The sequence below is a fragment of the Patagioenas fasciata genome, chromosome 3 (assembly GCF_037038585.1).
Source record: "Patagioenas fasciata isolate bPatFas1 chromosome 3, bPatFas1.hap1, whole genome shotgun sequence".
Classification (NCBI taxonomy): Eukaryota; Metazoa; Chordata; class Aves; order Columbiformes; family Columbidae; genus Patagioenas; species Patagioenas fasciata.
This window is the reverse complement of record NC_092522.1, coordinates 1,768,233-1,787,245: the sequence shown is the minus strand read 5'-3', so window position 1 is coordinate 1,787,245 and position 19,013 is coordinate 1,768,233. Positions and strand designations below refer to the sequence as shown.

At 43.7% G+C, this 19,013-nt stretch overlaps 1 protein-coding gene across 2 annotated transcripts; it reads left to right on the top strand.

The window, feature by feature from the left end:
* Positions 1 to 18,788, top strand: PPP4R3B (protein phosphatase 4 regulatory subunit 3B). 2 transcript variants are annotated; one of them, XM_065833377.2, is made up of 16 exons: positions 1 to 454; positions 1,523 to 1,578; positions 5,513 to 5,611; positions 7,028 to 7,648; positions 10,256 to 10,333; positions 10,719 to 10,835; positions 11,969 to 12,085; positions 12,383 to 12,514; positions 13,020 to 13,122; positions 13,673 to 13,714; positions 13,810 to 13,968; positions 14,563 to 14,732; positions 15,339 to 15,478; positions 15,751 to 15,935; positions 16,441 to 16,565; positions 17,110 to 18,788. In XM_065833377.2, exons 1-16 carry the CDS (start codon positions 313 to 315, stop codon positions 17,203 to 17,205), a joined length of 2,382 nt encoding a protein of 793 aa, XP_065689449.1. In that variant the 5' UTR covers positions 1 to 312; the 3' UTR covers positions 17,206 to 18,788. The 2 variants fall into 2 exon arrangements, with proteins under 2 accessions (XP_065689449.1, XP_065689448.1); XM_065833376.2 differs by having other exon boundaries at positions 3 to 454; positions 16,363 to 16,565.
* Positions 18,789 to 19,013: the final 225 nt, after the last annotated feature.

The following is a 19,013-nucleotide window of genomic DNA, read 5'->3' as shown; positions in this document are numbered from 1 at the left end:
CTGCCGTAGCCCCTGCGCGGGGAGCCCGTGCCCGCGGCAGGCAGAGAAAGGCGGCGCGACTCGGGTTACAAGATGGCGGCGGCGCCGCGGTAGCTGCTGAGGCGGCGGAGCGGAGGCAGCGAGGGCCCGAGCCGGGGCGCCGCGTCCCCCTCTCGCCGTCCGGGAGCCATGGAAAGCGGCGCGGCAAAGGCCCCGCGCTGCCCCTGAGCGGCCCCGCTGCTCCCCCGCTCCGCCCTCGCTCCATCGCCGGCCCGGAGGCGGAGCGGGCCCGGGCCTAGGCCCGGCGCGGAGGCCCGAGGCCGGGGCTGCACCATGTCGGACACCCGCCGGCGGGTGAAGGTCTACACCCTCAACGAGGATCGGCAATGGGACGACAGGGGCACCGGGCACGTCTCCTCCACCTACGTGGAGCGGCTCAAGGGGATGTCGCTGCTGGTGCGCGCCGAGGCGGACGGTGAGAGCGTGGCCGGGGCGGCGCGGAGGCCTAGGCCGCCCGGGATGGGCCTGGGCCTCGTCCCCTTCCCCGCCGCACCGGGCCCGGGCCTGGGCCTCCTCCCCACCCCCCGGGCCGGGCTGCTGGTGGCTTCTCCCCTCCCCGTGTTTATCAGGGAAGCCCTCGGAAATTACTGGGGTTTTCAGCCTCTTTTTGTGGTTCCCAGGTTTCCTCCCCCCACACTCCGCAGCAGGATTCACCACCCTGGCTCTGGAGTTGCCCCTAACAGGTTGCATCACCTTTGACTGAACAGAGATGAAGTTGTTACATGTGGCGACATCTTGTTCGCTCTCAGAATAATTTTGTTGGCTTTCGAAGCGCTCTTTTCCTCCCCTTCCTTCTACTGTAAAAAGTTGTTTGTTTCCCCTAGGAATGCACTGATTATATTTGAGTTGTGTGATGTTGCTCGTGTTTTTTTGCGCTTTAAAGTCACCTCAAGGGTCTCTTTTGGAGGGGGGAGGGTACGGGCTCACCACTTTGTCGGCCGACAGGTGCTAATGTGCTAAATAAACCACCTAAGACTGGTATAAATTACTCTGGAGCTGTTGCCAGGATACATAAACTGCTTGCATACACAAGATAAAGTCCCTGGGTTTATAGTATCTCGATGATTCACTTCTGAAGGACGGCTGAAGGAAATAAAAGCAAACAGCCCACGTGGCTTCAGCGAACAAAAATACAGTTTTCTGCCGGGCAGCGCGTTACCTGGTGCAGATCTGTGTAGGTTTGCTGCGTGGCGTTTAAACGAGCTCCTTGTCGCACCGGGTGTCAGTAGAAAAAGAGCAGCTCTATAGAGATTGGTCTCAATTAGAAGAGAAAAATATGTCTTGATCTGGATATTGGTGTTGAATTTCATCTTATCTGGCTTGTTTTAGGAAATCGTGTTTAAAGGTGATGGTTTTCCTGGACTTTCTGGAAGATACGGATTAAGTTGGGCACATGTTGGCCGACACGCGGGCGGTTGTTACAACATACATGGCGATGTTTCTTTTGTTAAAGTCAGTAAATATCTCTTCATGCCTTTTCCAGGTTCTCTACTGTTAGAATCGAAGATAAATCCAAATACCGCGTATCAAAAACAGCAGGCAAGTATTATTGCTCGGCTTTTTTATTCCAATTACTGGTGCAGAGGAACTGTTTTATGCTCAAGCTAATTGTGATTTTCAGGAGCAAAGTGAAGCAGTGTGATGTGGAATTGTCAGTGGTGGTTTTCAGAGGTGAAAAACTTACTTAGAAGCCCATAGAGACTATAGCACTTCACATTCTAGAAATTAAAATGGGTGTCTCCTATAAAACCCTTTGGGATTTTAGGGTTTGAAGAGAGTCTGTGCAATTTGAACAAATGTTGAACTCATTACAGAAGAAATAGTTAGAAACACATATGTGTAACTTTTGTCACTCATCCCAGGCTGTATGAAACAATTCCTGCATTAGGAGGGCAAAAATTTGGCCAGCTCTGTTGTATTTACTTTGCAAGTTCTCTTTCTGGAAATAACAGGGAGGAATGAGTTTTGTTGTGGGACTTCTTTCATTGTTGCTGTTTAGTTTTTGTTTTAAACCTTGAACACTTGTGTTGTCCTAAGTAAAGCGAGTGGTGTGGTGAGACCGACTTGCAGGAGTGCCTTTCCTGGGGAGCTGTGTTAATAGCCCATTTTCATTTAATCCACTTAAAAAAATAGCTTGCTAAATCTACTCTGCTTTTATTGCTTTGTCCTTTTTCTGCATTAATTTTTAGTGTGTCTGCTTACATTGTTCTTGTGGTTATTACTGTTTGGTTGAGGGTTCTTTTTCTGTTCCTTTGTTCTATAGTAGATTCTCTGTTCCTTTCATTCCATGTTTTATGCTGTTTTCCATTATTATGGTATCCAGAAGTGTTTCGCTACTAAAAACCAGTAGTTTTGTGCTTCCTAAATCATGAAGAGGCAAATCTTTAAGGATTTTGTGTGGTTTGGATTTTTTTTCAACTGGAAAGGTGACAAGTTCTGACCGTTTGAGGAGAGACACTATGTGAGCTTGGCTGACGTTGGCTTAGGAGCGAGTCAGAGCTTGGGCCCAGCTTTTCCAAAGCCTCTGTTTTCCGTGGTTTAGATACCGGTGGGATTAGGTGGATGAGGGTCGCACGTTTCCTCGGGCAGCCGCGCTGAGGAGGAAGGGCGGTTTTTATGGAGCTCTGCAGGGGTGTGAAGTGAAGAGCCTGGAACCGCTTCCTGTTCAGCAGAGGAAACCAATGCAGAACGAGCTACAAACGCAGATTGTGTTGCTGCAGAGCTTTAAATCACTTCCTTTTGCAGCCTGTTTTCTGAAACTTCAGACAACTGATTAGCTGAAAACTTAATTGGTAGTGACTTCAGTAGCTTTTGTTGCCATTTTTCTTGTGGAAGTCTTTGTAGGTTGTAGTTTTGACAAACTCGGGCTGAGGTTTATTTTGGTTGACTTTTGTTACTGATTCTAATGCTGTTATGTCTTTGTGACTGAAAGGTTTGCTTCACTGTTCACTCTTTTGAAGAAGTTTGGGTTTGGTTTGGTTATTTTTTTTTGTAGAGGAGTAATGATTGCTGATATCCACATGTAGGTTCTAGGTTTATCTAAGCCCTGAAATCATATAGCTTTTAGTTACGGAGCTTTGCCCTCAAGTTTTACCTGTTTCCTTCTTAGCAGAGTAGCAAAAAGCAAACCTTAATGTAGCATTCCTGTCCTTTTCTCAGGTGATGAGGTTTTAGTCTCAGCTCTTAAAGATTGTAACATTCAAACCTGAAAGTTACAGGAGCAGATACTGTTTAAAAATGGTGGAGGGATTTGGGCAAATGCTTCAGGAACCAGCGGTGAAACAAGATGGTCTTTCCTTAGTGTGCCTACTTGGATGTTGGAGTCTGTTATATACAGGGGCAGAAGACTCTGGCAGGTGATTGTAGGTGAATGGAAGCGTTTAATTGCAGATTTTCATTAAGGTGCCGATCATCTTGGGTTTGGGGAAAGCTGTGAGATGGTGCAGCTTGATGGGAAGGAAACATGCCCTGCCTACGCATCTGTCTTCATGTAAATCACTTGCTTGGACTTACAGGTTGTCGCTTGAATTGTCATTTGCATAACAACATTGTGCAGAAAAAAAAAAAGCAACTGCGTTGCAGTTGATATGTGTCAGTCTGTGACTCCCAGTGCTATACTGTTTGTGCTAAATAGTGCTAGAACTGTAGTGCTATAAACAGGGCAGGCCTGAGATCTGCCTTCTTGAGTCGTGTTGGTGGTCACTGGCGTTTGTGCAGGATTTGATTTTGTCAAGGTGTTGGGAGTACTATAATCCTGACCCCTTTCTCAACAGAAGTAGGGCTTGGATTGGACATGGGTGCCGGGCTGCTTAGCATGAAACATGAAAGTCTCTCTAATTGAGAACCTGGAGAGTGTAGGTCCCTTGGGTTTTAGGGCAGAGGCTTTGAGAGCTCCCCACCTCCGGCGGACAGTGTGTTGGCCGAAGGGCAGGCTCCCCAAAGGGCAGGCTGGCGTGTGCTCTGGAGCAGTTTGCACAGTTGTTACCACACCCGTTTGGTGTTCCACCCTCTGCTTGAGGTTATTGTTCCCTGGCAAAGCTGGCAGAAGAGCGTGTCCTCGGTGAGAAATCACGTGGATCCAGTCGTGTGCTTTGTTTCTCCACCTCCTCAGCAGAAATTTTTGGTTGTGTGGCTGTAAGACTTGAAACTGCTGCAGCGATCCTTGCTGTGCACTCAGCCTTCTGATGGTAACTCTCCTTTAGGTGCTCTGTCCATTTTCAGATCCGCAAACTGTCTTTTGCGCAGAGTTGCCGTCACTCCTTTTGCGCAGAGTTGCTTGAGGCAAAAGCCACGTTACTTGAGGGCAGGATTTCCCGGGTTTGCAGGGTGCTGTTAGAGCCAGCCCGAGCGGTTCCCCAGGGCTGCTGCCCTCTTCACCGCTGCGGGATGTTCACCTTAGATATAGGAACCGATTAACTGAAATACCTGGTATGTTGTACAAGTCCAGTTGAAGTGCTCACTCTGAAGTGGCGAATGCTCTTGCTGTTTGTGTGGCCTCTGATCATGTTTTGGGAGAAGGAAGCTGACCTATCAGTAGGCATTTATCAACAATGTTGATGTAAGAAAAACATGTCATGCTAAACTGGTTTTGTTGCTGTTAAGAAAAAAAATGCAGAGATAAAACTCTTGAAGTTCCCTCAAGTGTGTGTGTTTGTTTGGGTCTGGTTGCTAAGCTTAAAGGTATCGCTTGGAGTATTTTGTTTGCACTAAAAGTGATGCATAAGGTTAAGGCTTCCAAGCCTTGATAAGCCCTGCAGTAAATGCAGGAAGTAACTTACCTTGTTGACCATTAAGCAAGTGTCCTAATAAAACCTCATTAAAAAGCCTTTTTAGTCTATTCCAAGATTGCAACCAATCTTCAGATAAATTGTGCAACTGCACAGATTGAATTGAGAAGAGACAGTAGTAACAGGAAAAAAACAACTTACTTGTTGTCAAAGTGTTTGCAACTTTAGTGAGAACTTAAGAGTTTTCTATTATTCAGGCTGTATGTATTTTGATTCAGAAAATAATATTTTACAATTAGTTAAACATTATTTCTCACATTGCTAAGGCTGTGTTAAATCCTTTCTGAGGAGGAAACTGTAATCTTGGGTTTTTTGTTTCTACTTTATTAATTAGGAAAATACTTAAATTGTTATATTGCAGGCTTTCTTAATTACAATGTGTGCATTCCCTTTTCAAGGCTGTTGGCTCCAAAGTGTGTTACAGAAATGCTGCTATAAGTGTTTGGGATATGAAAAAAAGTATATTTAAATATATAGTATGTAAGGTAGTCATGAAACAGCAAAAAAGAAAGGCGATGTCCCTTGTGGCAGAACAGCTGATGTAATATTTCAGTGGCTTATATTCTTTTTCAAGAAGGGTAAGTTAATTATGATTATTTTTTCTTTAGATATAGCATTTAATGCAATAGAGATTAATATGCACTGGAGACCTCTTTCAGAAACAGTGGCTTTTTTGTCTTAAACAGGACACCCTGATTGTTTGGTCAGAAGCAGAAAACTATGATTTAGCACTGAGTTTTCAAGAAAAAGCCGGCTGTGATGAAATTTGGGAAAAAATCTGCCAGGTACAGTCAACTTGAAATGTTCTGTTTCTTCCAGGTGTTTTATTGTCTCGTGGGACTTCATGTATTTGTGCTGTAATTTTTAAACCTACTTATAAATTAAGCACATATTCGCCATCATTTCCTGGGGCTTTTCTGTGCAAGGTCTGAAGTTGCCACTGTTTAGAACACGAGTTGTTGTTTTCATAATTGAATTTCACGCTTTTGAACAATCATATTTTTTTATCAAGACCTAAGTCTTGTTGCCTGTCTGTGTCATAAGGATATTTCAATCTTCATTGTTTTATTACGGAACAGTTTAGATTTTACATTTTCAGCTTTGGAAGTAGCACATCAGTGAAGTGTAGCACCTGTGTGTATTTAAGAAACCTGGGCATTCCTGTTGGAATTTATCAGAACCTCAGATTTTGAAATGATGCACTGTAAAGCTGATAACTGAAGAAACATACAACTTGGGTTTCCCAGCAGCTTCCTTTGAAAAAAACTAAGCAATTTAAATACATTCTTAATCTTTACATGTTTGGGGGTATAATGTCTGCTCAGCCAGGTCTGAAGTCCTGTTGTTGTCAGGAACCGATCCCAGTAACCGGAAGTATATTTGTCTGATAGATAGTCCAGGGTTTAAATTGGTTTTTAATAGGGGCTGAGGCGATGGGTGGTCTTCGTGTGACCGGTGTAAACCATGGGTCTTGGGCTCTTTCATCAGACTCCAGAACTCGTCCCGCTTTGTCATAGAATCATTTGGGTTGGCAAAGACCCACAAGATGATCGAGTCCAACCGTTCACCTCTCGGTGTCACTAAACCACGTCCCCAAGAAACTCAGACTCATCATTCTTTATGAGGGAGTTCACAACAGGAGGTTGTGGGTTCTAGAACTGGCTCAGTGGGGCAAAGAAAAGCAGGAGATTGATGAGCAGGATGGGGGAAGGAGGTAGAGGGGCAGACAAAGTGGAATTAAAGCGCAGAGTGGGGCACAAGCGCTTCCCTTGCGTTCAGTTTTGGCGTTCGTGATGGTTTCCTGCCTTTGTTCTTGGTATCTTATACATTTCACTTAATGTTGGTATCGCTGTGGGCTCTTACTATGAGTTCAAGGCTTCATACCCTTCTGTTTGAGACACCAAAAGGAGTTTTGTTAGGCCCTTCTTTTCTTTTTATATTTTGTGCCTGTCTTCAAGGTGCTTTTCGGGCTTCTTGACTCCGCAGGGGTTTGGTTTGATTAGATTTTTTGACACATGTACTGATGAGGATAATGGTAGCGACTGCAGAATGTAGAGGCAGCAAACTTGCTCCTCTGCACAGCTGGACTTTTTCCAGGCCACTCGAGGTGCAGAAGTGCTCATGCACTTGTTATTTCACTCATTGACTTATTTTTCTGTGCGTTTTGGGATGGGATGGTAATTGTGTGCACTCTCTTCTAGGTTCAAGGTAAGGATCCCTCGGTGGAAGTCACGCAGGACCTCATTGAGTCAGAAGAGGAACATGTAGAAGAAATGCCTGAAACGAGTCCTTTGATCGACCTCCCCACTTGTGAACTCAACAAACTTGAAGAGATTGCCGACCTAGTTACCTCCGTTCTCTCCTCGCCCATCCGCAGAGAAAAGCTCGCGCTGGCCTTGGAGAATGAAGGCTACATTAAAAAACTCCTGCAGCTTTTCCAAGTCTGTGAGAATTTAGAGAACACCGAAGGCTTACATCATTTGTATGAAATTATTAGAGGGATTTTGTTCCTCAACAAAGCGACTCTGTTTGAGGTGATGTTTTCCGATGAGTGTATTATGGATGTTGTTGGATGCCTTGAGTACGATCCTTCTTTGGCTCAGCCAAAACGGCACAGGGAGTTCTTGACCAAAACGGCAAAATTTAAGGAGGTTATTCCTATAACAGACTCTGAACTCAGGCAAAAAATCCACCAGACTTACAGGGTACAGTATATTCAGGACATCATCTTGCCGACACCGTCTGTTTTTGAAGAGAACTTTCTTTCTACCCTCACTTCCTTTATTTTCTTCAACAAAGTTGAGATTGTCAGTATGTTGCAGGTAAGTGGTTTTTCATATGGTGTGGATAGATTATGTATAGATACCTCTAGCTGTAGCTTTGAAATCGATTACAGCTCTTTAACACGTTGTAAGTTAATGGTTTGTGCTTTCATTTGCATCATGTTTTGTGTGCTTCCCCTTGTTTCTGATACCTTTTGGGTTTTATTTTAAATGTCCTAGATTTCAGGTGCATATATTAATATATTTCTAACAGGTTGTAAACAGTTAGAGGTTCTCCGTGATTCACAAGCAACATACACATTTTGAGCTGGTTTTGAATAGATATTTAGGGAATAAGCAACTTTTTGTATTACATGTCAGGGCCATTTGTGACATCTTTAAAACAAATTCTGAGTCTGTAGTTCCAAAGAGCGTGTTCAGAACCATTCCTGCGATGCTACTGTTACTTTCTGGTACTAATTTCAAATGTTCATGTTGTGGTATGAAGTAATTTTTCTTCCTTCATACTGATATCCAAAAATAATAATGAATAACCAACATGTTACTATGTCAAAAAATGTACTGAATACTTGGTAGCCAGAAGCAGGCTTAAAAATGGAGTTGGGTGTGACAACCAAACTGGAGCGTGGAAGGAGCTTCATGAAGAGTTGTGGGTGAACTTCATGGTGTTTGGGGTATTTTCAGTTCATATTTTTTGTGCGGACTGATGTAGCAAAATGTGTTTATTCTGTTTCTGATCCGCACGCTGGTGTAGAATAGGACGTGACAAAGCTGTTGGTTTTGTTGTGAGTGCGGGATCTCGAGGAGAAGGAGAGAGCGGTGAAGTGGAAGGAGAGCGGCGCTGCAGAAGGGATGTTACCATAAAGAACATTTCTGTAGCACGCAATAGAGAGCTGGAACAACATCAAAACTACAGAATTGCTTGAATAAGCTTTTGGGCTTCTTTCTACTTGGCTAAATAGCAGAAAGAAACTAAAAAGTAAATCCCACTGGCAAAATTGATGGCTTTGTATGTGAATAAATCTTGCCCTTTTTGTTCTTTTGCAAATATTACTTTTCTAAAACCAAATTCAGGCCACAGTCCTGCTTCCATTTAGAGTTTTTAACTGGATGAACTTCTTCATTTTTCGTGTAAGTTTTACTGCACTGAATGTTTAATTGTGCCTTAGAAAACTGAGTTCTTGTTACCTCCAGTACTCGCCGAAGAAAGCTCTGAAGTCCTCTGGCAGTTCTTTGCTGCTCTCTGTCACTGCCGTCTTTGCTGTAGTAGAGCAGGTTTGCCTCTCTCTTTTAAACACCGCGATCGAGACATGCGCGTTGATTTACAAGTTGTCGGTGCCGTACCTCATTTGAGCTGCCTTGACAAACTAAGAAGGAGGAGAGATGTTCTTGTAGGCAAATTACACGGTAGTGCGGACCTGGAGTTCAGGGCTGTTGTCGCAGTTCCTGGGTGCGTAAATCAGCTTTTTGTTGTGGCCCAAGAACTCTAAAGCTCCTCTGCGTTTGGTGGACGCATTGGGAGTCTCGTTACCCTAAATAACACTGGCAAAGCTCCCCGGGAGAGTGCGGTTTAGAGCAGTAACAGATTGTTTGTGGCAGTAAAGCTCCTTTCTGTGTGCGGTGGATCCCGGGGCTGCTGGCGCTGAGAGCAGCGGCGTGGGACACAGAGTAAGCGTGGCAAACAAACACACATCCGTCCTCTGCTTTCGGACGTCAGCCCTGTGCACGCAGGAGATCTCTGCTGCCAGTGTGCTGCACCGGGGATCTTCTAACCTTGCTGTTAGTACCTGTGGTATGGTTATTTTATTTTTAACAGGCTTAATTAAGCTGCTAGAACCAGCAAAGCTTGGAATAAACTGCTAAGTCTGTGTGTTTTGCGCTGCTGGTGATTCCAGGTATCGCTTGCTTGTAAAGCGTTTATTTTCCCCACATCTTAAAATTTTTAGGGGGAAAAAAAATGATGTGAGCCTTTGGCTGGCATTCCTGTAGCTGTAAAATTTCCATATTATGTTAGTCTAATAAAGCGTGTAGATTTTAGTGCCAGCACATAGAGACATAGAGAACTGAGCACCTTCCACCTTGTGCAGTGTAATGTTGATATACGTTTATTGGAATGTTGCTATTATGTTCACGTTTGTTCAATGTGTAAGTAAACTGAGCTGGATCAGTACAGTGATGCGTAATTCTGTAATGCTGTAGCGTAATATGACTATTTGCTTTAGGATTTGTGTTGTATTTAAAAGGTAACAGACACATTTGATTCGGGAGAACGCCAACACTTCTCCACGTGGAGAGCAGAGAAACCAATGTACAGAGAGGGCAGGAGGTGCCAAACAGCTGAGAAATGATGATGGTCACGCTGGTTTTCTTGTATCTCTTGAGTATTAAGTGATGGTGTAACTGAAATGCTTAATGAAAAGTGAAATGTTGTCCTCTATATACTTAAAAATAAGTATCTCGTGGTATCTACTAATGCACGTTTTGTTTCTTGGTTTTGTTTTTTCTAATGGGTGAGCAAGTAATTAAACACTGTAGTTAAGCTTACATTAAGTTTGACTTTTTATAGTGTGGGAGCCCGTAAAGGTCGGTGCTTTAACTTTGGAGATGCATCTGTGTTAAGTCGTGTTCTTCTTATGTGTTACGCAGGAAGACGAGAAATTTTTGTCTGAAGTTTTTGCACAATTAACAGATGAAGCTACAGATGATGACAAACGATGTGAACTGGTGAGTGGTTTGGGGGGTTCTTTGAATGCTGTGAACTGTGGAGATTAAGTAGAAATATTGAAGCTGTTGTGCCAGTTCTGCAGTTTCTGTAACCCAGGGATCATTTCCAGTGTAGCTCAGTCTGCATTTATTGCAGAGTACGTTCTGATTTATTTGTTCTAGGACGTACCAGCACTAAGCTGACATTCTAAACTTAAAGTCGTGCCTTCCTCCAGATACTCAACATACCCTGTCACCGACATTTGTCATACAAACACTGCTTTTGTCGCTGTACTTCACTCATTCAAAAATATCTCTCAAGTCCTATGATTGAGGATTACCAGTAATCCCTTAATATACAAACATGCATCAACTCCACCTGAAGTTATTTTTTCCTATGCGCTAGGTTAACTTTTTCAAGGAGTTCTGCGCGTTTTCTCAGACGTTACAACCTCAGAACAGAGATGCGTTTTTCAAAACTTTGGCAAAGTTGGGAATTCTTCCAGCCCTTGAAATTGTAATGGTAAGTGACACCTTGGAGTTGATTTTAATAAAAGCAGCAAACCTCGCAGCCATCGAGCCATTTTTCCTGATGCGCTAAGGACCTTTGTGTGGGTTTGACTGGGCAGTTTGCTCTGCTGAAGGTGAGGTTTATTGACCGTTCAGGATCCCAAAGGTGTCCAGTTTTCAGAAGCAGCCTGACCTCAGGGCTGTTGTTATTTCTGCCTTGCAGGATGGGGAAGTCTCTGGTGAACACAGTCCTTTGGACAACGTAGTGTCAAAATTAAAAAATCAAGCTGCCACATTAAAAAAGAATCTATATCTTGTTTTGTTGGGACCCTGCCAGAGAAGTATTTTTAGCTAATCTTGAACTGTGAGCTTGTTGCTATCCGAAAGATCGTTTAATCCTGTCTTTTCAGAGCTATAAAGCAGATTAATCCATCCTGATCAGCAGTGTGAACACAGAACAGTTTTCACTCCTCTGCTTGAAGCAGCAGTCGCTGCCTGACCACTGCGATTCATGTCAGTGCTGGCATTACCCAGAAACCATAAATTCAAGGAGTTATATATTCTAGAGTAACAACCTGTGAAGTTACCGAAGGGCATTGACTGTTATGGAAACATTAAAGTCATGGAGATGCTTAGTGATGAGATGAACTCTAATCTCATTATTCTTTTCTGGGACTAGACTAGTCTAGATACTTGACGTTACGTTAATATTTTAGGCTTAGAAATCGTACAGTTACCAGAGAAAATCACATACCTTAAGGAAAACTGCTAATTCTTGTTGCCTGGAAGTGAATACAGAAACTTTTGTACAGATTGAATTGTGTGGTTGATCCTTTTGTACAAAACCAGTAAGCTCTGGATAGCAGGTACAGAATACTTGTGTCTTAAATACTGTGGCAAGTAACACCATATATATGTTTTCTGCCTAAATAAGGCTATCAATTTCACAGAAATCCTTGCATTCTTTTTGAAGGAGGGCAATACCGGGGAAAAGATTTTGCTCTGTTTTATTTATTTCCTGTAACCATGTTACTGCATCTCTCATAGAAACTTTTAGAACTTTTAACTCCCTGTTCTTTGCAGCTTTACTTGATAATAATGCAAAACTTGAACCACTCTAATAAATTGACCTCTTTTTTTTATTAGGGAATGGATGATCTGCAAGTTAGATCCGCTGCTACAGATATATTTTCTTATCTAGTAGAATTTAGTCCATCCATGGTCCGAGAATTTGTAATGCAAGAGGCCCAGCAGAGCGATGATGTGAGTAAAAGTGCTTTGGAGTTGTCGAATATGCTCATTGTAGAGCAAATGGGGGAAAAACCAGCAGAACAAACCTCTCCAGCATTTGGAGAACAGCCTAAAAGTGTAGATAGTAGAACCATGGGAAGAAGTGGGTGTGAGATGTGAGCTCTGCCCAGTGGGGATGTCGGGTGAAGGAGCGTTGTCCTTGGCAAACTCCAGCGTCTGGAACATCAAGAGTTGCGTTTAGTTTTACTGGGAACATCATCCCGCTGTTGAAACTGACTGTTCTGTGCTTCCCTGGGCTGTGTTTTGCAGGATATCCTCCTCATCAACGTGGTCATCGAGCAGATGATCTGCGACACCGACCCGGAGCTGGGGGGCGCTGTGCAGCTCATGGGGCTCCTGCGAACCCTCATCGACCCCGAGAACATGTTGGCCACGGCTAATGTAAGAACACGCCAAGGGGGAAAGACGCTTTCCCGGCTCAGCACAATTAAAAGCCTCACATTTAGTGCTGCTACTGTGGCTGGAGGATTAAAAAAATACATGTTTATTCTTTTTTGAGAGTGTTATATATAGTCTGATACTGAATTTAAACAAGCTGAAAAATAAGCTAACATTTCTGTTAACTTTTGGTAAGAAAATGTGGGGCGGTGGTATTGTGCAAGTGTTTATTAAACTCAGCAGCCCTGTGCTTCAATTAAATTGTGTATTTGCATTGGGGGGGGTTGGTGATGGGTACGTTGGTTTCGTGGCTCTCAGATCTTTTCCCAAAATCAAAAGACACATCTTATTTGAGTGAAGATGAAGGTGCAGGACCAACCAGAAGGATACAGGCAGACCTGAGGGTGTTGACAGAATTATTTGTAGGCTGGCTTTGATGCTGCTGCTCTTTCTCATTTAAAAAGAAGGACACAAATGCGAGTATTTAATAAAGTTGTCTTTGTTTTAGAAAACGGAAAAAAGCGAATTTCTCAATTTCTTCTACAACCATTGTATGCACGTTCTTACTGCACCGCTTCTGGCTAATACAGCGGAGGATAAATGTGAAAAAGGTAATATTCATTTTCATTTCCCCCCCCTTTAAGACTTGTAATGTTTTCCTAACATTTTCATTCAATGTTTTGGTAACAGCGATAAGCCTGTGGAGCAAATGCGCATCTCCTTGATGTGTAAGGTTAATTTTATGCCAGTTTTACTAGTGCAGTTTTCAGGACTATTTGCTGTAAAGCAGAGTGTGTCTTTGGTTCGCAGGTCCTTCTTTTTGAAAGCTTGTGGAAATGCTGCAGTCAGCGGTTCCAGGCTGTGCCTGGGTGATTGGAATAGGCCCTTGCCTTTAGTCTAGAGAGGAGTGAAGTTCCTAATTATCAGATTGTGTATTTTCACCGAGTTGAATTGGAAAGCTTGTTCTGTAAACTGAACAGAGCGGTCTGGTCTGGCGCACGTTCCCGCTGCCTGTTTGTGGCCCTACAGCTTACGCAAACTTTGGATTAGATGCAAAGTTTGAACAGCTGGTAGAACGGATTGTTTATCCCCATCTTCTAAATATTTACAGTGCTTTGAAAAACCTTTTTCTGATTTTTGTTTCTGTTTTCTGTTTATCAGATGCAGTAGTTGGGTCCACTAAGAGTAATACGATTTGTCCTGGTAAGTTTTAATTGACCTTGAGTTTTGAAACTTGTCTTGTAGGCTGCATACGGTGGGGTTTGTTTGTAACTTAAACCCATTAATTGTTCTTGTAGATAATTATCAAACGGCACAACTACTAGCCTTAATTTTGGAGCTGCTCACTTTTTGCGTGGAACACCACACGTATCACATCAAGAATTACATTATGAACAAAGATTTGCTGAGAAGAGTCCTGGTCTTGATGAATTCCAAACACACTTTTCTGGCCTTGTGTGAGTGTGACCTGCTGTGATTTCCTTCTTCAGTGTGTGCAATGTGTCCGACTACTAGAGCCTACTCCAATTCAGCATCTCTGTTCATTTCCAATTTATTGCTGACTGGCTATTTAGTAATATTGAAAAAGGTAGATGTCTGTCTGTGGTGGGAGGAGAATCGTATGTTTTGAAGGCCACAGTGATGCTTTCGGGTCTTCCTGACAATAAGGCTCATTTGTGATCAGCCTCTCCATAGAAATACTCAGGAAATTTTGCGACCTGGGGTGTTTAAAGAATTGGGGCTGGTTCTGGGAGGCGCACGCAGGAGGGAGCTGATAATTCAGCTTCACGTGTGCTCATGTTCACTGTGTCTGTATTTCAAGACAAAATTAACGGACGTGATCGCATCGTGGTGCGCAGGGAAGCCAGAGAAGGAAGGAAGGGTTACCTGGCAGCAAATGTGTCATCTTGAACTTTCAGAAAGTGCTTTTTAGTGCTCTTGGGTTGGGGATGCATCTTCCTCCCAGTAACACCGGGTGTTTTCAGTTCTTTCCAAGCAAAGCAGATTGGAGCCCTGGCGTGTAGCTATTAAATTCCTTAATTTCTTTATAGGTGCTCTTCGCTTTATGAGGAGGATAATTGGCCTAAAAGATGAATTTTATAACCGTTATATCACCAAGGGAAACCTGTTTGAGCCTGTTATAAATGCCCTGTTGGATAACGGCACGAGGTACAACCTGCTCAACTCTGCGGTGATCGAGCTCTTTGAGTTCATCCGGGTGGTAAGTTCAGCCGCGTGCGGCATCTCGGGTAGAAGTACAGAACGTCAATATTTCATGGGAAATAGTCTGTTACTGATAAAATCACAAGCTCAAAAGAAGTCTGGGTCAGTGTCCTGTAGATGAGCTTGTTCTCAGTGGTTGAATGTATTGTTGCTGGACCAACTTTGAAGGGAGGAATTAAGTGAAATATGTTCCATGTGAGTAAATCTGGGTTTTATTCAGTCTAAATGAGACTGACCTGAGTGTGAATTTGAATGATCAGTGTCCTCTAAAGTCCCACTCAGGTGCTTTTTTAGTGTCAGCTTTGAACTGGCAGCTTTTCTGCTGTGTCTCGAAGGCTTCATTCCAGCCAGAAAGCATCCTGGCTTCATCAAACCATCACAAACTATTAATTGGGACAGTACTACATCTATTGTCCATTTATGTGGGAAATTTAATTTCTAGGTTTCAGCTTTTTTATTAAAGAAAAATCAGATGGCTTCGCATTTGTTCTTTACAATCATTTTGACTCTGGCCAATCAGCTCATTTTAATCCTAATCTCTAAAGCTTTCTGAACTTCTGCATGTTAATATTTGAGACTGAAATACTGTTTTGTTCTCGTGCAGGAAGATATTAAGTCCCTTATTGCACATATAGTTGAAAACTTTTATAATGCACTTGAATCTATCGAATATGTTCAGACATTCAAGGGACTGAAGACAAAATATGAGCAAGAAAAAGACCGACAAACCCAGAAACTGAGCAGGTACGACCTGGTTTATATATTCTGAGACTTTTATTGAACGCCATGATGTAGTCTGTTGTTTTTTCTTTCCTAGAGGGGACTAAAAGCAGAGGGCTGGGATTGTTGGGGTTTATTCAGTCTTGATGAAAACTTGTTCAGTTAGAGCAATCCCTGTCTGGCTTTCCTTGTGCCCTGGTGTAGGACAGCTTGTATTTGTCAGGATATTGAATTCTCAGCCGCACTGAATGCACTTGGAGCCATTTGTGACGCCGGCTGTGTTCTGTCTCTTGCAGCGTTCCATCCATCCTGCGCAGCAATCGATTCCGCAGGGACGCGAGAGCCTTAGAGGAGGATGAGGAAATGTGGTTCAACGAAGACGAAGAGGAGGAAGGTGAAGCTGTTGTGCCTCCCGTTGAGAAGTCGAAACAGGAGGATGATTTTCCAGATAGCTATGAAAAATTTATGGAAACTAAAAAAGGTATGAACTCAGTTTCAGGTTGTCAGCGCTGGAAGTGCTCGGCGTCAATACGTGGAGTCGCATGTAAAGAGTAGCATGTGCTCTGGATCATAAGCAGGAGTTGGGGTGTTCCATGAAATCAAGTAATTAATTACTAGCACGTCTTTGCAAACTAGTTTAGGATTAAAATAATGAGTTAAATTGCTTAAATGACATTCAGAAGCAAGGATTGATGTGCTTGTGTGCGCTGAGCGAGCAGCATTGCCGCGTCCACAGCGTCTGCGCCACTCAGTGAACGCTGGCGCGTTTGCGTGAGGTTGGGTGAGCTGCTGATTTAAACTGAATTTAAAACGAAAGCAGTGGCTTTTGCACAGGAATGATGCTGTGATGTGGATTGTACTCCATGCTATACAGCTGATACTTAAGTATGAAAATGTTTGTCCCTCAGCTAAGGAGAGTGAAGACAAAGAGAACCTTCCAAAAAGGACTTCAGCTGGGGGATTCAAATTCACTTTTTCCCACTCAGCCGGCGCAGCCAACGGTGCAAACGGTGCGAACGGTAAATCCGTGGCCGCTCAGACATCGCCTGCAGGCTCCAACGGCTCCTCGTCCAAGACGGCGACGCTGAGCAGCGCGGTGACGGCCGCCAAGGTGGGAGCGCCGGGCAGGACCTGTCCCGCGGCATAACCAGACTCGAGCGGTGCTGGGTGGCGGGTCAGCGTTGGTCTCCAGGCAGAGCCCTTGTTCACCTGTCTGTTCATCCAAACCCTGTCTAGCTAAACCCTGCCTAGCTTGGGGGAAGGTTTCAGGAGGTCTTAGGTGGGACTCGAGGCAGTTGCTGATCTGCTGGGCACAGTTTAATCTCATGTCTTCCACCTCAGCTTGAACTGTCCAGTGCTGCTGTGTGTGATACACACGAGATTGGTTTGTTCTGAATGACATAAGTGCTTTTAGGCAGGTGAAATACAGTAAGTAATAATTCTGAGGCCAGATCCAGAGGAGAGAGGAGGTTCCAGGACTTGAATCAAAAACATTCTCAAGGCAAATGGGTCTTTGAATGAAAAAGAGAGCTCCTGCAGGCCGGTGTGTCCCGACAGGGTGCGGGGGGTTGCGTGCTGGCATCGCACATTCCGGGGTAGTTTCTTCGATGCGAGGTTTTATTCCTTCATTTTTTGTTTTGTTTTATAATTGGCAGGGAAGTCTCGTTGGCCTAGTGGATTATCCTGACGATGAAGATGAGGATGAAGAGGAGGAGACGTCTCCACGGAAAAGACCTCGTCTGGGTTCCTAAATGAAACCAAAACTTTGGAATAAAAACTTTTATTATGGGGTTTCAAATGCTGCAACTGTTTTAAGAGCTAAAAAGAACCTGATGCAGAAAGCTTTCTCCCATGAGTATGTAAGATAATACAAGGAGTAGCAAAGGAAACTCAGTGTATGAGCTAGAAAGGGTTAGTTCTGTAAACACGAAGCTTCCAAGGAACTGAAGATCTTTCTAGTAAATAAGAGGCTGCCGTTCGGGCTGCCAAAAAAACACAAAAAAAAGTGGGTTAGTATTCACAGGACCTGGATGATGCTTCTCAGCACGGAAAGTCTCAGGTGGCGGGAGGGCGGGAGGGCGAGGAATGGTAAACGCTTCTTCAAAAATATTGCAGGGTTTCCCCGGTGTTTAACAGGACTAGGAAAAAAGCTTAAATTTTGAACCCAGTAATCTTAATTTTGTAATGGTGCTGTCAGTTGTGTTCTTTTAGCGATGCCTCTTTTAAAACAATTTTAAGGGAAAACTAACTCTGTTTGCATAAGAACAATCCAGATTTTGGGACCATTATTACCAACAAAATCGCTTTTCTCATTGTTGGAGGGAGGGACGCTGCAGTTACGGTGCATGTCGAGTCGTTTTAAAACCGTTCCGTTTCAATTTGTTATTTTTCAAGAGGAGAAAATGGAAGCTGGATTCAAAATGGATGGTTTTGCTTATTTTTTAATGAGACACCCGGTAGTATCCACCCCGAGGAACGATCGCTTCCGAAAGCTCTCCCGCAGCCGCCGGTGTGAGCGGAGCTGTGCCCAGCCCACCCGAGCGCCCGCGGGCTTCATGCTGGGGGAAAAGCGAATTTCGGTGGGTTTCTGGGTGTTGGGCGAGCTGGGTCTGCTCGGAGCAGGAAAGCGCTTTCCTGCCCGCGTTTCCATCGCGTAGTTGAGGTGGCGACAGGAAACACTAATGCGTCGTTCAGGGCGATGAATTCAGCGACGTTTTAACACCAAAGTCACTTTGGACCAAGATGGAATTGTCTCTAACAGAACACGCTCTTTGGGGCGGAAGCAACAAGCAGCATGAAAGCCGCTTTCTTTTTAAAAATAAAAGCACATTCCACGTAGTAGGTGAGCAAACTGCGGCAGAAATAGGTGAGTGAAACGAGGCCAACAGTCCAGGTTTTGTTTTCAAGAGCAGCGAGTGAACTGTAAATATTTTGATGTGAGCTTGCCCATATGATCTGAGATCATGATGAAGCGCGAGGAGATTTCCCGACAACAAACGAACGCGTCAGAAACGTTAAAATCCGGAACCAGCTGCGATCCACCACATCGATCACTCTCGTAATATGTGTTATGGGTCCATTTCTCCTGGAATAGTTTAAACTGAAGCAGTTTCTCTGTTTTGGAGACTTTTGTAGTTAATTTTAATTTTAGCTATTGTTTGGAAAAAGATGGGCTGTCTGTGTAGATATGAAGTATAGTTTTTTCCATAAAATAGAAGTTTATTTTGTATTAAAAATACCACTGTACTTGTTTTACACCATTTGTATACATGTGGTGATATTAATGCTGAACTGTAAAATTCAGGAATTAAAATGTGACCCTGTAATTCCATAATTATTGCTTTTGGTTGGTTTGTCGTACATGGTAAGTTTGACTTAGAATTTTAAACGTGGCCATTTTAGAATATTTTTGAAGATGGGTTATCCAGGTAGTTTTAAAGTAACTCCATCCCAGTAGACGCGATCCCCCGGGAAGGTGCAACTTGTTACCGATGTGTCCCCTTTGCAGGCAGCCCAGAAGGGGACGACTGGTTTTTGGGCCACAGGATGAAACGCCCCA